We start from the raw sequence: 17,586 nt of genomic DNA on the forward strand, positions 1-17,586 counted from the left end.
GTGGGTTAATGTGCTGGACTGCAAAGTCAGTTTGAACCACAAGGTCGGTAGTTCAAGCTCACCAGCTGCTCCTTGGAAACCCCATATAGAATTGCTATGGGTCGGAACTGACTCAACCGTACTTAACAACATCCTTGAAGATAATAATAGCTGAAGTTAGTTCAAGGTAAAATAACTTTATCTAACTATCAAAAGGTCTTCTGTACTGGCAAGCGTATTTCATCAGAACACACTTGGTTAGGAAATAAGAAATTGGAGGGAGAAGGGGAGTAAGAATAGGTCCTATATTTAAAGACTTTATCTTTTCTTGGAGTGAGTTATAGTGAGCTTTGCTCTCCCTGAATAAAGGTCCTTGTTTTGCTTTGTTTTGGGAGAATGGAAAGATATAGTTTAGAAGTTCTTTTATAAAGGGAGATGATGCATACTTTTGGCAGTTGAGTGCAGTCTGTTTCTGAGTTGCTCTGTAATTGAGAGGCATGTTAATATCCTCATTAAAGACATTTTGCTGCCTCTTGTTTAAATGCTCAGCTGTTCTCCTGCCCGTTATTACCCCCAGGCAGCCAGTGACTGACTGGAGTCAGCAGGTTTTTATGGCATTAACAGCAGTTTGCTCTTTTATTTTTAATGTGGTTCTTAATCCTCTCCCCCTTTTTTTTTGTAGGTTTCTGCAATCGAGAATAGCCTGGCATTCCGTTCCTCCCCTGCTGAAGATGACTCCTGTAAGCATTTGTTCTTAGAATTTGGAGGTTAAGGTCCTCATTCTCAAACCTGCATTTGGCTCAGGAGTGTCCCTGTTACTGTCAAGTGCTGAGAAAGTAACATATTAAATCCATCAAATCTGTCATTTGGTTTTAAGGACTGATGCTTGAATATCCTTCACACATTTCATTGCTTAGGGCAAAGTTAAGTTCAATTAAATATGATTGACTTGGGACAAAACAAATGCTTTTAATGCTCTTTCATTGAATTACTCCTATCTTTTATATCAAACACTTTCAGGGTTAAAGTTGTTTAAACTAATTTTGAAGTTTAATTTGTAATAGACGTTTGATCAAGAAGGATTTTATTCATCTACAGGGGTAAAAAATTGGGATTTGAGTTGCCTCCTAAAAATATCTTTTTCCAGTTTAGCTAAATATGCAGTCTACCTTCTAGAATTTTCTAGGAATTTTCTTGCTAAAAGAATAGTGTGCTGAATTTTGTCACCTTTCATCCTATTTGGAATCAGTCTAAGCCTCATTTCTACCAAAGAAAAGAACCTTTGGTTTTTACTTTACTATGTTCCCTTTTGATTCAGATTTTAAGTGTATCATTTAGAAATATGAGGGGCTTTAAAAAGTTCATGGAAAATTTCCATTATCTTTTCATGCCATTAAAGCCCCCTGGTACATTTTTGGACTTTAGTTTCTCCTCAGGCTAGCTTACTAGACACTAGAAACTCCACAATGGAAATATAACCTTTAAGAGGTCACCCTACTTTAAAACTGAAGGAAAAAATGTGCTCACCTGAGTTCAGGAACACTCCTTTTGCAATCATTTTCTTGACCTAGAAATGTTTCTGAGTTTTTACTAGGTTTGTAAAATATTTTTAAAAATACAAGCCTGTATCTTTTAGTACTTTGTCGACTCAGTTCTAGATTTTTAAGTATTTATGGTTCCTAAGTGACTGTGTAAAGGACATTATTGTGCCTCTTCTTAATTCTATAGGATGAATATGGTGGCAGTAAATTAACTCATGCAGGTGGTATTTCAATTATTATATTTAAAAAAAAACAAGCAACCTGCCATTATGATACCTTTTCCTATAATTTTCATCTATGATTTCATCATCTTATACCTGTGATGGTGTTGTTGTTATGTGCTGTGGAGTCGGTTCTGACTCATAGCGACCCTGTCCAGGGTTTCCAAGGCTGTAAATCTTTATGGGAGCAGAAAGCCTCGTCTTTCTCCCGCGGAACAGCTGGTAGTTTCGAACTGCTGACCTTGCAATTCGCAGCCCGATTCGTAGCCACTACGCTACCAGAGCTCCTTATACCTGTGATAAGACTGATTAAAAAGAAAATGGTATCAAATTACACAGAATATGATATTTCTGCCTTCATATCCCCCTACTTTCCCACCTTCAGCTTGAAGTACCCCAGAAAGAGTGATTGGGAGTGCTAGCTACCAAAAAGACATTTAGGTCTACCACCAGCCTTTCGAAACAACAAATACTACAGAGCAGAAGGTTCTTTATACAGGGTGGTTTGGATTCATGCTGTGTCTGACGAAAGGTAGAAAGTCTCCTAGCTCCAAGATCTGAAAGAATCTAAGTAGCATAACTTTTAGTGTTAGAATATTTGTTAGCAGAAAAGCAATGTTTTTTGTTGTTGAAAAAGACCTCTCAGTAGTGGGAGTGCCTACACTTTGCTTTTGGGAGGAACTCTTTCTGAGACTTACATGAGATATATAAAATGTCTTGCTTTTATAATTGAACCAGGTAACTCCCAGGTTAAGAGTGAGATCCAGCAGTCTGCCCTTCCCAAGCAGCTAAGTCCAGAAGCCAGAACCTCCAGCCTTTCTGAAAGTTCTCCACCAAAGGCAGCGAAGGTATGGTGGCTATTTCTCTCTAAGGCTTTATACTTCAGTTTGCTAGTTGAATGAATTGCTCCTTTTATCATTATGTCCATTATAAGTTGCTTTTGTTTCCTGAGGGTATACAGAAGCCAGATTATTTTTCCTGGATAGCTTGTGCTTTTTTTTTTTTTTGCTGGGGTGATTGTGCTAGGAAGGGGGAATTTCACTAATATCTCAGTTTGAAACTGGAAAACTCATGAATATTTTAGGAAAACATAAAGTTAAATAACCTGAAGCTTTATTTCTTGAAAAGTATCCAAGGTCATAAATTGTGAATAGGTGCAAATTCCAAAATGGGAAATAGGAGACATCTGTTAACCTAGAATCAGCCTATCAGATAGAGATATGCAAAGTCACCTTAAAGATGGTGACTTCCTGTCACTTGGCTATCACTTGATTGGTTGTTAAAGAAAAAATGTGTCCGTTGCTGTGGGGCCATTTTCTGTAAAAATGGGCATTCAAATAACACTTATATGAGGACATAATATTGGATATTAAAGAATGTACCAATTTTTTATATCGTACGAAATTTTACTCAGTTTCTAGTCTCCCTTTTTTTCCCTATGATGGTCTTTCCTCTTTCTATGAGCAAACATATATTTTCATAAAAATAAAAAAGATAAAAGATTTCAAAATTTATTTTAGGCTCATTTACTGACCTGCTTCAGTTGCATGCTTTGCTAGTGAAGTGCTAATTTACCTATTTGGATTCATAACTAGACATACCCACACTTTTTAAATATCTTTTGTTGGGTTGTTTTTGCTTTTCAAAAATTAAGGCTTTTGAGAGAAACTCAATAGGTGGAATTAGTGTTAAGGTAGGTTGTACTATCTCAGCCTCATGCATATATCTGCCATGTTCATATCTCCCAACTGTATGCATGATCAATTCTTTAATAGGAGATCTGACAATAAGGACGAGGAGAAGAGGTTGAGAGTTTGGGACAGAAGGAAAAATCTAGGACTTAAGGGTGGATCACAAAGTGGGGAAGAAGATAAACATGAAAGTATTAAAGGAAGTAGAGCTATATAAGGAAAGGTTTATTGAAAAGGAACAGAAAGGTGAGGAGGGTAGCAAAAGAGAGCAAGTAAAAGAAGGAGCTGCTTTACCATGATTGAATCTGCACATGTTTTCAACCTGACCCTCTGTTTTGGCCTTGAAGATCTGCTCATGCTGTCATCAACGCTTCCTTTTTTCCCAATGTGGAGTCCAACAAAGTAGCAAGTGCCACGGAGTTAATTTCCTCTCCAAAAGCAACCCTGCCCAGATGCAAGTCCTTGGGTTGTGATTCTACATGGAGAACAGCCAGTAAATCTGACTTGGCTACGGATTCTATATAACCAGGGAGTTTGGGGAAATTCTGTGGCGTTTTTTAAGAACTGAACTCTGTTGTTGAGTGTATCTGAATTCCCAACTGAGTAATTGCTTCCCTCTGTCAACTTCTGGGACCTCATGGTACCACTTGGGCCCTGATTTAGACAAACCTAGGGGCCTGAGTTGATGAAAAGTATGGTGCCAAGGAATGCAGCTCACATAGGTCTTCCCCCTATACCTGTCCCAATGTTTGGCCCTAGTCACTCAGCAATAGTGCCTTCCTCCACCAGACAGACACCTTAAGTTTTGCAGGTTGTGTAAAGACTGGAGTATATTGGCTCTTTATGTTTGTGTCTGTGGTTCAAAGTCCAAATGGTCGTGTTGTACAGAGCCTGCGTGGGGCCCAATCACATCTCTACTTTTGTTTGCAGAGAAAGAGAAACAGGTTATTTTATCTTCCTCATAGTTCCCCTTTACATTCTGCTGACAAAATACCTCAGTAAATGTTTGTAGCAAGACCTTCTAGGATGAATGCACTCATGGCTATTGGCTCAAAGTTGCCTCTTCAATTTGAGACATTTCATAAAAGTATAAGAAAAGATTTATTCACTCAGAATAGAGTTTTGAGTCCCATACTTTCTGGAAGAGAACTGTTTCTTAATGCCTGTCTGTCTGCTATTGAAAGTAGAGCATCTAAGGTAGAGACTCATCTCAAATTTAACTAAATAAAGTAACAGCAAAAAAAATTCTCTGAAAGTAAGAATTTTGTATATTTTGAATGCTGGCCAAATGGCTCCACTGTTGAGACTTGCTACTGAAGGTGAAATTGCAGGTTCAGTCTCAGAAAGGGTGCTATTTTGGGAGCAGAGCTCAGTGGACCCTGTGAGAAGTGTCAGGCCCCTTTCTCCTTTCTTTGAGATAGCAGAGGTCTCTTGTACTGTGCTATTTCATTCAAGACAAGCTAACCTTTAAATGCACCCATAGGAGGGACAACAGAAGAAAAGGCAAGAAGTGACTATCCCTGGTAAACACCCACTGGCTCTACTATATCCAGGGCAGTCCAACCCCAGGTGACCTCTAGCTGGTCCTGCTGATGGCTGTGGACTGCATGAGAGGACAAACATTACAACACTCCTCCACTCTCATTCTTGGACAGGGTTCTGTTTCTGCAAAGCTGTTAGAATTAGGCAAGAAGGGCATTTAGAATCTTTTCTCACCATCTACATTATTACTGCTTTCCCGGAGTTCTAACTTTTCCTCTACATGTAGAGCAGTCTATTTAAGATATGAATGTTCCCCAAAATGCTTTCAATAAGAGTTCCACAGAAAGCCAGGGGGAAAGGGTTAAGGCTCCACAGAGCCAGCCCAACCATTTATTGTATGGTGAAGAATTTGTTTTGCACAAATTAGAAGAAGGGAATGAGAGGCATTTTGTGGTTTTCAGCCTAAGAGATAAAAGCCTGACAAAAAATACAGATTTTTTTTTTTTTCTTCTGATTTCACTGTGTCTACGAACTGGTGGTGCAGTAGTTAAGGGCTTGGCTGCTAATTGCTAGGTCGGCAGTTCAAACCCACCAGCAGTTCAACCACACAGGAAAAAAGACCTGATGATCTGCTCCTGGAAAGATTTACAATGTAGGAAATCCCATGGGTTAGCTTTACTCTGTCGTATAGGGTTACTAGGAATCAAAAGCAACAAGGGCTAGTTATTTCACTACCTGTTGTCAGCTGCTGTCCACCACACACTCCACACAAGTAAGTACACATTCCAACTGAGGCCTTTATTAGACTAAAAAATATACATAAGAGAAGAAGGTGAAATAATGTAGATGAAGTCATGCAAATACATTAGAAAAGTAGCTTTAAGTAGATGCTGATCAGAGTTCTGGTGTGGCGCTGTAAACTGTTCATCACAAGGTTGGCAGTTCCAACCCACCAGCTGCACCTTGGAAACCCTACCACAGGGTCATTATCAATTGGAACCAACTCGATGACACTTAGCAACAGATGCTGATCAACAGAGGGCCTCCAGTAGCCCTTATATGAGAAAGACATGACTTTGTTTGTGAACATCAATTATTTATATATAACCTCATTCAGTCCTTAATGTCCTGAAGATACTATCTGCATATTTAATTTGAAACAAAATGAAGACTGTGTCGTTTGTTCAAGACACTATAGTGAGATTATTTTCCTTTAGGTTAACATCTGCTCTGTTCCTCAAAGAGTTTCCTTTAGTTCTGGAAATTTAACATTCCAGGGCAATCTAGAAAATACATTCCTGGTTTGTGAGTCAGGAGTTCAGAGTTTTCATCCGAATTCTTCCTATTGACTGTGTGGCCTTTGATAAGGCACCTGACTTCCTTGTGCTTTCATTTCTACATGTGAAAAATAGGGGGTGGGGAGAGGGCATTAAAAAAAATTTTTTTTTACATATACATTATATATGTAAATACACACACACATATCTCACAAAACATTATTATGGAAATAAAACATGTCTAACATTCTAATATTGACAATGTTTTAAATGTGGCTGTGTCAAGTCAGAGCATCCCATGAAGGCAGAGGCAGGATGCATGCCAAGCCTGCCATAATGGTAGAGATTTTGGGCACTGAATATGCTTCCTGTTGTCTGAATAGACATGGGGGCAATTACAGAGAAATGGCTGAGAGCCCAGGACAGAGAAAATAAAGGAAAGGCATGGCCGCAGCCACCAGGAATTGGCATATTACCATGTTGGGATCCTATTATCTTTATGAACCAACAGGGGCCCTTGGGCAGCTGCTGCTTAAGCCTTAAATAACATTGAAAGAGGTTTATGTAAGTAAGAAATGCAAGTAAGAACTGCGGAAGAATAATGGGAATCTGATAGATCTGGCTAGTTGGAAGCTTGAGGTTAGTTGTTTGAACTAGTAGTCTCTTAATTTGGTGTTAAGAAGGAGGAATGACTTTTCATTGTGTGGGTGAAGGTTCTATGAGCGAGCAAGCCATTATGGGTCAGGTGTGGGAGGTGGTAAGACACTAAAGAATTGTTCATGAGACACTCCTTGTGTGGGATATGGCTCATAAAAGCTCTGTCTCTTGGGCTGTGTTTTGTGCTAGTCTTAGGTAGATAGATATAATTGGAGTTGATTTTGCCATGATTAGAAGAGTGACTTGAAAAAGGGGGGAAAAAATGTGGTCTTAGTTCAGCTGCAGTAAAACACTCCAAGCACACCAAATGCTGTGTATTCATTGAAGGTTCCTGTTTGTCTCTTCCAGCTTCTGCTTCCTGCTCCTGGTACCTAATTTCTGCTCCTGCCTTCCACTTTCCTCCTAATGTGAGCTCAACTTTCACCTTTCTCTCAGGTTCTCCTTTCTATTCACTGGGCTGAACCCATCTTCTCCAGTGTACACTCTGTATATTTGTGAAAGAGGTGTTCTCTGTATCCCTCCACAATCCTTTAGCAGAGTAATATCCTTTTCTACTTATAAGTATGAAATTTATGTGTCCGGTTTTGTCTTCACTGACTAGAATGAGTACTTATTCTCCTAAGTCTTTTTCAAATGTTAAAAATATGGAATCTGCCCTGCAGCTGAAAAAGATTTTCAATCTGATAAATACATTTGTCCTGTTACTTTTACATTATGTGAATTGTGGTTTGTACAGACTCTCTCCAATGGCTCCAATGGTGCTATTGTACCTCATTTCATTTCTGTGGGTTAATGTATCTCTTACTTGCTAGACGAGGACATAGTCCTTTCAGAGAAAATCTAATTATATCTGTGCAAACTATCTCCATGTAAATCTTTTCTTGTGAGAAGTGTCCATATAGGAAAGTACTAAAAAAAAAAAAAAAACATTTCTAAGCCCCAAATAATTCCTCAATTATTTCTACCACATTCAATACAATGACATTTAGTGATTGATCACAGTTAATATCTCCCTTATGTGCTCTTGGACTCCTTAAAGTTTTCTTTTTAGGGCTCTCCTCCTAGAATGAAGGGGTCTGTAAGCTACCTGTTTCACTCAGGTCTGCTCCCTTCATTCTTAAATCCCTTGGGTGCTATTTGGGAGTTTACCTCTAATTTTAGCTCCCTTTTATAGACCTTTTCCTCTGCTTCCATTTTATCTCATTTTCTGTCCAGTTCTACTGGGAAAACCACTCCTGTTTTTTGCTATACTTTCTAATGTTTTAGGAGGCAAGTGAACCAGCAGGCTGAGGTTTTTGTGACTTATTTTCAAGTTTTTCATTAATATTCTATATCTTATTGCCTGTAGTGGAGTCCTGGTATGATACTGTAAGATAAGCACTGGACTGCAAGGTCAGTTTGAACCACAAGGTCAGAGGTTCGAATCTACCAGCCATTCCTTGAAAACCCTACACAGGGTCATTATGAGTCAGAACTGACTCAACGGCACTTAACAGCAGCATTGTCTGTAACTTGAATTATTTAGGGTTATTGGTAAACATTAGGTTAATAATTATTACCTAATTATAGGTTGGGAGTGTGGTGGCTCTGTAGGATAAACACTGGACTGCAAACCACAAAGTCAGCAGTTCAAGCCCACCAGCAGCTCTGTGGAAGAAAGATGAGACTTTCTGCTTCCACAAGATTTGTATCTTCTGAAACCCTTTACAGAGTCACTATGAATCAACTTGATGGCATTTAACAAGAACAACAACAGTTGTAGGTTAATTATTATTACCTAGCTCCTGGGTCTTGGGACTAATTTGCATTATTTACTACCGTGCATTTTCTGGCAAAAGCCCACTCTGGTCTTGGCAGCACTTTGGTGCCTGTCAGAGCTTCCTGGCCATCATAAGCTAAGCTGCTTCCTTCGTCTGCTGGTTGAGGTGTTTATGTTGGGACAAGTTAAGGGTCACTTTCACACATTTAGTGTAGTGACCCTTTCCTTACCACCATGTAACCATTTCATCATGTAAAACCTTAAAATGTTTGTAGAATTCTAGCTTTCATCAGTGCTACAATACCAACTATTTTGTGCTCTTTGGCATTGGGTTTACCAAATAGAACAGCTATGCCCACCCTTATTCCACACTTTAGAAGCAGTTCATGAATTCCCAATCTATTGTGACCTCTCCCTTCCCCTTGCATTGTTTTTATTCCCCACTGTATTTTAAAATATTATAAAACCTATAGCTCTATAGGGACTCCTGGTGTGGTACTGTAAGCTCAGCACTGGACTGCAAAACACAAGGTCAGCAGTTCCAACCCACCAGCTGCTCCTTGGAAACCCAGTACAGGGTCGCTATGAGTCAGAACCGACTCGATGGCACTTAACAACAAAAACAGTAGCATTAGGGGATTTATGTATCCTTCTGGACTCCTAATAAAATAATTTGTCTCTTATCAATTGTTCCATTTATGTGTCAGTTTTGATTCATTCAAAAAAAACTGTGCCTGACTCATTGAGCAAGTCAAAATTCTAAGCAGAGAAGCATGTTTTATCAAGGTGTCTTTTCTTAATTCCCAATGTCAAATGTGCTTTGTCTTCCTGAAATGTATCCCCTCCAGAATCTGTTCTTACAATAGTCTGTCCTGCTTTTACCTGACATTTGAATCAAACTTCTGTGTATGATGACATTTTCTCCCAAGTCCCTCGCCCCCATTTGCTAGCATTGTGTGTGTGGTTTTGTTTGTTTGTTTATTTTATGGTGGCTTATCTAAACCTTTCTCTTCAGTCCAGCCCCAGCTCCATCCTCCCCTAACAGCTGCTATACTTAGGCAGCCAGACTGTTGGGAGAAAGAATTCAAGGGAACCTCTTGGCTTTAAAGAGTCAGTTGATAGAATTTTAGTAGGTTTAATGTTCCTATGAGAAATGAGAGACCAGCTAAGTGAGACCTTAGAGGACAAAGCAAACCCTAGAGCCCACCTCAGCAGATCACGAATTCATTACTACCTATGATAGTTAAAGTTGTCCTGGTTCTTTTCCTATTCCTAGAAGTTTCAGGCACCCGTGAGAGAGACCTGTGTGGAATGTCAGAAGACAGTCTACCCGATGGAGCGGCTCTTGGCCAATCAGCAGGTGTTTCACATCAGCTGCTTCCGTTGCTCCTATTGCAACAACAAACTTAGGTAAGCCAGACCTAAACAAGCAATCTCTTCTGTACGAGGAGGCTTCCAAAAGTTCATGAGAAAATCTCATTATCTTTTCAATCTATTTTTCCTTCAACTTTTGAAAGCTGTATAATTGGGCCTCTGGAGGAAATCTGGGTTTTCGAGCACTGGTACTAACAACTATTGTGCTAAATGTGTTCTTTTTAAGGGCCTTGCAAGAAAAACGTAAAAAGCACATTTAGTGGCAAGTGTCTCATCAAATAATAGTGGTGTTTAGAACTTCTTGGTTTGTTGATAACACTCATTTGTATGTGAAGACTGCACTTAAGTAATATAGTTTGCGAGTTAAATTTCCTGTGACTTTAGCTATGATATTTTCACCATGATAAAAATATATATATTTGGAAAAAACCTCCTGTGACCTAAGTTAGCAGGATGTTTTCTTTCAGTGTTAGAGCATCATAAAGTTAAGAGCTCTCCAGGGTGACTTGCCTAGGTCCTTACTTCACAGTATCCTAAATACTATGTAAATGATAATAATGACCCCTGAAGAGCATTGATTTTTTTTTTTTTTCTGTGTTTCTTCATTTTTATTTCTGAGAAAATTACTAGTATTTTGTCAAATTTTTTCCAAGTCACTCAAAACGTAGAATATAATTGTAACACATTAAGAAAATATTCTATGCTAGTCCTGGAGTCCTGGTGTGACCTATAGGATAAGCACTGAACTGCTAACCGAAAGGCCAGTGATTCAGATGTACTAGTCACTCCTCAGAAATCCTACATGGGATTGCTATGAATCGGAACTGACTCAGTGGCACTAACAACAACAAGAATTTCTTTTTAATAGTAAAGTGTTAAAGAGGGAAACAACCGGGATATCACTTCCTCCAGCTTTCCTTCCTTCTCAAATGCTCTTGAAATGTGGTCTGGCATGACATCTGCTTAGCACTTCTGGGAGTGGATACCTCACAACAGTGTTGTTAGATCTAGCTAGACAATCGTCCGCACCATACCTATGTAACTGCCACCCAGTAGTGTTTTTCTGCTAATTGTATTCATCTTTTTCCCAAAGCACATTCTTCTGTGAGAATGCTATAGTTTTATGGTTGTTGTTAGCTGTCATTGAGTTAACTCTGCCTCACTTTATATATAACAGAATGAATCATTGCCTGGTCCTATACCGTCTTCATGATCACCGATAGGTTTGTGTATCATATATTTGCTTCTCTGGAAGAGATGCCAAACCTCTTAAAGGCCTGTCCAGCACTGACTAATAGGGAAGCCTTACTTCCTGGCTACTGCTCCCCATTTTTCTACTAGCCATAGTTTAATTTTACTCAACTAGTAGCATTTATTGAGCGCCAGTTGTTTGCAGAGCATTATACCGATTCCTAAAAAGGGGTGCTTTTAAATAATAGTACAAATGGGAAAATAGGAGGAATGTTATTATAAGTAAGTATAAGTTATAAATACTAAGGAAATGCATTATTAGTGATCTGAGCTAGGTAGGATTACCTTCAGAAGACTTCCTAGACAAAGTAGTTTTTAACAGAAAGGACAGAAATCAATTTCAAAGGGTACATACATAACCACGTGAAAGAATGACATGTGGAGGTTCAGAACTAGAAGTGCTTCAAAGGAGGTAGAGACTCCTACGTGATTGATGTGTGCCTTAAAAGATATTAGCATCTTCTGAAAATACTGACATTGCCAGATTTTAACCTACTGGTTTAAATAAAAGAGTATGCAGATTGCTAACTTTGTGCTTTTTCTTTGAATGGCAGTCTAGGAACTTATGCATCTTTACATGGAAGAATCTATTGCAAGCCTCACTTCAATCAGCTCTTTAAATCTAAAGGCAACTATGATGAAGGCTTTGGGCACAGACCACACAAGGATCTGTGGGCAACCAAAAATGAAAGTGAAGAGACTTTGGAGAGACCAGCTCAGCTTTCTAACGAAGGAGAGGTTCATCAGAGCCCAGGAGTGGAAGATGCTCCCATTGCTAAGGTGGGTGTGCTGGCTGCAAGTATGGAAGCTAAGGCTTCCTCTCAACGGGAGAAGGAAGACAAGCCTGCTGAAACCAAGAAGTTGAGGATTGCTTGGCCACCCCCAACTGAACTTGGCAGTTCAGCAAGTGCTTTGGAGGAAGGGATCAAAGTGTCCAAGCCCAAATGGCCTCCTGAGGATGAAAGCAGTAAGCCTGAAGCTCTTGAGGATGTAGATCTGGATCTGAAGAAGCTAAGACGATCCTCTTCACTGAAGGAAAGAAGCCGCCCGTTCACTGTAGCTGCTTCATTTCGAACCACTTCTGTCAAGAGCCCTAAAACCTTGTCCCCTCCTATTAGGAAAGGCTGGAGCATGTCAGAGCAAACTGAGGAATCTGCAGGAGGAATAGCAGTTGAAAAGAAACAAGTGGAAAATGTCAAAGCCTCAGAGAAGAATGGGAGTGTAGAAGAAGCTACCTGGCAAAGCAAGGAATCTGAAAGAAGAGAGACAGGGAGGAGAAGTAAGGAAGTTCATAGTTTTGAGACAAAGAGTGAGAATCTTGTAGAAAATGGTGCAAATGTAGATGAAGATGATGGGACCTTCCTCAAACAGCAGTCTCCGATAGAACCTAAGTCCCCAAATTGGTCTAGCTTTGTAGATAACACCACCACCAAAGAATTCACTACTCAGAATCAGAAATCCCAGGATGTAGGATTCTGGGAGGGAGAAGTGGTAAAAGAGCTGTCTGTGGAAGAACAGATCAAAAGAAATCGGTACTATGATGAAGAAGAGGATGAGGAATGATAAATTGCAATGGTGCTGGGCCTTAAATTGGTGTTAGTGTTAGTGAGCCTCTACCCTTTTATCAAAGTGATGCACATAAACGGTATCTTAACTTGATCTATAATTCATGTGGAAGTAACTTTGGAAAAGAGGTCCTCTTCAAAAAAAAAAAAAAAAAAATGTCATATTCTGCAGCTTAAGTGAACCAGTTCTAAGGGATAGAGACAACATTACTTAAATTCTCCATTTCATCAATGATGGTATGTTTTAAGATTGTATCAATACAAAGTGGGGGTGGATAATATTCCAAATAATATAAGCTGGAATCCACTGTATTCCCAAGAGGCATGTTAATGTTAACATAGATAGGTAATTATTAGTACAGTCTTGTTACACTACAAATACTATTTTGAATTTAGGAAACATGCAGGAGGAATTTAGGGGCCTAACCATTATGACCGAATGCACTTTAGTATAAAGGGCACAGTTTGTAAAATTTTTAATAATACCAATTGAATTATTTAGTATTCATTTTCTAAGAGATCAAATATTTAGTCTTGTTTTAAATTTTTAGATTAATTTTCTTAGTCAACTATGTAAGGGGAATTTATTGCTTTGCATCCTTCGCTCTAAAAACACACCCAGAACTGGATTATTGACGTATAACACAGCCAGCTTTTCAGAGCAGCTTTCGAAGAAATTGAAGAACCAACCCACATGCTTTGGTACTTGCAGAAATCCACTGCTTCCCAAATGCACTGTGGGATTTGCCAATTTGACTACACCCCATGTGATTGCTTTCCTCTCCGGTGGCATCGTGCTTACAACTTACTAAAAGCTTCAGCTCTTTTGAATCACTGTTTACCACACACCATGTTAGGACAAAATGAAGAGTTTAAAGGAGCAATAGCAAAAAGAACTGCCTTAAACCAAGAGCTCAGTCCCCCAAGTCCTGTATTCCACTTCTGATTGTCCCCTTTCTGAAACACTAATTTTTAAATAGTTACTAACTCTTGAGTTTTATTGATTTTTATGATAGGCAATATTTCCAGGTGCAAATAAGCAAATATAGGCCTTTTTCTTGGGATGATTTTCTAGTATTTAAGGCTTTGAAACATTATAAACTTGAGCACGTTAATGTACATAATTGATATTCCAAATTGTATGTGTGGTGGGGAGAGATGTTTTAAACTATAGGTTTTTCTTTGTACTGCATTTATAGAGATTTAGCTCTAATATTTTTTAGAGATGTAAAATATTCTGCTTTCTTACAGCCTTGCTTAGTCTGAAACATTTTTATTCAATAAAGCTTATAATTTACATTTAAACTTTGCAGTGTTCCATTTTTACTCTTCTTTTTACATTGCTACAGCCTCTAAGGAGCTCTGGTAGCATAGTGGTTACGAATTGGGCTGTGAACCTGAGGGACAGCAGTTCAAAACTACCAGCTGCTCCATGGGAGAAAGATGATGCTTTCTGCTCCCGTAAAGATATACAGCCTTGGAAACCCTGTACAGGGTCGCTGTGAATCGACTCCACAGCACATAACAACAACACCACAGTCTAAGGGCTTACTTTTTTTTAACCTTAAACATTTTGAAAAGAAAAGGTAAATGGGATGAGAAGCGCTATGAATGCATCTCACCATTAGGTGGTAGTGTTGGGCTGATTATGGACTTTCATTCTTGGTATAAAAGTTTTTTTTGGAAAATTGAAAGCAACTTGACTAGAGAATTACTGTTTTATTTTACCCACTGTTCAGAATCCAGTGGTGGGTTTTAGTGTGTATTTTATTCAACACTTAATAATTCATCTTATAATTCTATCATGCAAAATGGGATTTCCAATAGTATTATAGAATAAGCACTGGACTGCTTATCAGTGGTTCAAACCCACTGGAAACCCTATACCGGGTCAATATGAGTCACAACCAGTTCATCCGCGTTTAACAACAACTTCTGAAAATGCACTTGTTTGCCATTCCAGGTAGAAGCATATTTGGTGGTTTGATTTCGTTGCCTATAGAGGCAGCTCCCTTCACTGTTAGGCTTTTTTTTTTTTTTAAGTGGTAGTATTTTTGTTGTTAATGTTTGGTGCCATCGAGTCAGTTTTTGGCTCTTTACAGCCTCATTTGAATAAGTAGAACAGTCCCATAGAGTTTTCTAAGCCACAGTCTTTATAGGAACAGATTGCCCAGTCTCTCTCCTCCAGAGTCACTGGGTGGCTTCAAACCACTAACCTTGCCGTCAGCCCATCACTTAACCCACTGCATATTACCAGGATTGTTGTTGTTGTTAGGTGCCATCGAGTCGGTACTGACCCACAGCGATCTTATGCACAGCAGAACGATACACTGCCCGATCCTGGGCCAACCTCACTACTGTTGCCACGCTTGAGTCCATCCATGCTGCCACTTGGCCAATCCATCTCATTGGGGGGTCTTCCTTTTTTTCCCTGACCCTCCACCTTACCAAACATGATATCCTTCTCCAGTGACTGCCTGACAATATGCCCAACGTATGAGAGACGAAGTTTGGCCATCCTGGCCTCCAAGGAGCACTCTGGCTGCACTTCTTCCAAGATGGGAGGATATATTTTCTTGGGGATAAGCATGTTTTTGAGTATTCTGCTACATTTTGTCAGATCATTGTATGTTCCGGGAACTTGCCTGGTTTTCTGAGTGAATGACAGGGTGTTACTTTGTGCACTTGACCCCGCCACAGGATGAATGAAATCCTCTAGAAGTCTCTATTCACTGGACATTTAATCCAGAGGGCCCTGTTGCCATTCATAATACATCCATTCCTGGTTCTAGTTTAGCTACACTTACTGTGTGACTCATTCATTGTTTACCTCTGTAACCCACCCAGGTGGTACTTACTATATGCATTGACTTTACACAGAGAAGTGACTTTACGCAGCGTTTGTGAATATCAAGTACATCACTGTATATCAGTACTTGAGGACAAAGATTACCCTTAGGAGGCATACATTTTCTGTGCCTTCCAAAAACTAAAATAGACATGTCATTATAGGTTCAGAGGGTAGAAACAGCAGTAGTGCCATAATCAATATAAGTAAAGGGATGTCCTTTTCAAGAGAATGGCAAGATAACACTAAATGTTCTTAGAAAACAACCTGCAGCCAAACTGTTAATCGTTTCTTTTTTTCCAAGTAATCTAAATGAGGTCAACCTTGATTTTGAACTTCCTGTGTCAATAGTGAGAATCAGGTGTGAGTTTTCTGTTGGAGAAGCAGGAAAACGGGCCAACTTGGTAATTAAATGGTTAAGGAGACTGTTTATGACTGCTACAGAACCAAAATGGGTCCAGAACTTTGCTAGTCACATCACTTGTGACCAAAGTGAAAGCTGCACCTAGTTTATTTCCATTATACATGTGGGGAGCAATATGTTTTCTAACAACCAAAAGGTTGACAAATGGTATAGATTTTTTTTTCCCTAGGGACAGAATTGTGAGTAGAATTCCTGTATGCCAACTTAACATGTCCTCTACTTCTTACAGCTCCGACTTAAGTTCCCATGGGACTAAAGGGAAAGTTTACTTGCTCTAAAAAATGTATCTTGAATATAATATAAAGTAGCTACCATTAAGTGATTCCTTAATTTTAGTGAAAATGGCTTCAGATAGAGGTTCTCAGACCAGCACCCTGTGGCATTATCTATGAATTGCTTAGAAACGAGAAATATAAATTCATGGACCCTACCCCAACCAACTCGATGGCACTTAACAACCTCAAATGACTAAATAAAAATCTCAGGATGGGGCCCAGAAGAAAACCATCTAATGATATCTCCACATGTTGCTGATGCACATTAAGGACTGAGACTAAGACTCACTGAGCTAAACCAATGCCTTATGATGGTAGGGGTTTTCCCCTCCTACTGTTCCCTATGAAGATTTTGTTGTTGTTACCACCCTTAGGACGGTTTTAACTCATAGTGACCCTGTATAGGGTTTGTGAAAAGCAGCTGGTAGTTTGAACCACCAACCTTTTGGTTCAAACCAATCTTGCAGTCCAGTGCTTACCCTACAGCGCCACACCAGAACTTCCCTGAACATCTGGCATATGCATGCTTACTAGTTATAATATTACTTAATCTGTGCTTGGGCAAAAGGTAGCGATTTAGTTCTTTTAATCTTTGTTTTTTTCCTTTCAGGTCATGCTAGTTCATTTTTGATAATTAACATTGTAGCCTAACATGAACAGATAGCACCTAGACAGAGTTCAAGGTTCTTGGGCAGTTGATGGATAATTTAGAGTATCACTTTTGAAAGTGCATAGTCTATGGTTCCCCTCCCTTTATGTCTGTGTTAATCTATAAAAGAGTTCAGTGTTCAAAGTTCAATGAGGAAACCAAACATTAAGACACTGTACAGCCCACGGAGGTAGTGTGGGAAGAGTGCTGTTTTCATTGAGAGGATTGCAATTAATGTCACAAATGTGTATAAATTGTAGAATGTGAAATTAATGTCCTTTGTAAATCACAGTAAAATGTTTAAAAAACAAAACACAATTTAAAAATGGTTTACAGGATTAGAGTTCAGGATTCTCAAGACTTTCTGGCCCAAAAGCCTAGCATCTCAGCTTGTTAGCTAGCTATATGACCTTGGACAAACTGCTTGACTCAGGTTACTTCTTTAAAATATTATGGGGTAAGTGGAGCTACTGGCTGATGGGAAGAGAGGACATATGCACAGGAGCGCCCACACTTGCAGATGATACCCACATGACCTGGACTGGATGACTGGATGATCAGAGCTCAATCAGGAGAGGAAAGAAGAGGGGGGA

At 39.3% G+C, this 17,586-nt stretch overlaps 1 protein-coding gene across 5 annotated transcripts in view; it reads left to right on the forward strand.

The window, feature by feature from the left end:
- LIMA1 (LIM domain and actin binding 1) overlaps positions 1–12,939 on the forward strand; it is a 105,326-nt gene extending 92,387 nt beyond the window's left edge. For 2 of the 5 annotated variants that reach the window (XM_006870051.1, XM_006870053.1), the window contains 4 exons: positions 662–719; positions 2,480–2,589; positions 9,884–10,017; positions 11,787–12,939. In XM_006870051.1, the coding sequence (XP_006870113.1) occupies positions 662–719; positions 2,480–2,589; positions 9,884–10,017; positions 11,787–12,795 (1,311 nt within the window). In that variant the 3' untranslated portion in view covers positions 12,796–12,939. Of the gene's footprint in view, positions 1–661; positions 720–2,474; positions 2,590–9,883; positions 10,018–11,786 lie in introns of all 5 variants that reach the window. The other 3 variants (XM_006870052.1, XM_006870054.1, XM_006870055.1) reach the window with 2 other exon arrangements.
- Positions 12,940–17,586: the final 4,647 nt, after the last annotated feature.

This window comes from Chrysochloris asiatica, unplaced genomic scaffold (genome assembly GCF_000296735.1).
Source record: "Chrysochloris asiatica unplaced genomic scaffold, ChrAsi1.0 scaffold00138, whole genome shotgun sequence".
Taxonomy (NCBI): Eukaryota; Metazoa; Chordata; class Mammalia; order Afrosoricida; family Chrysochloridae; genus Chrysochloris; species Chrysochloris asiatica.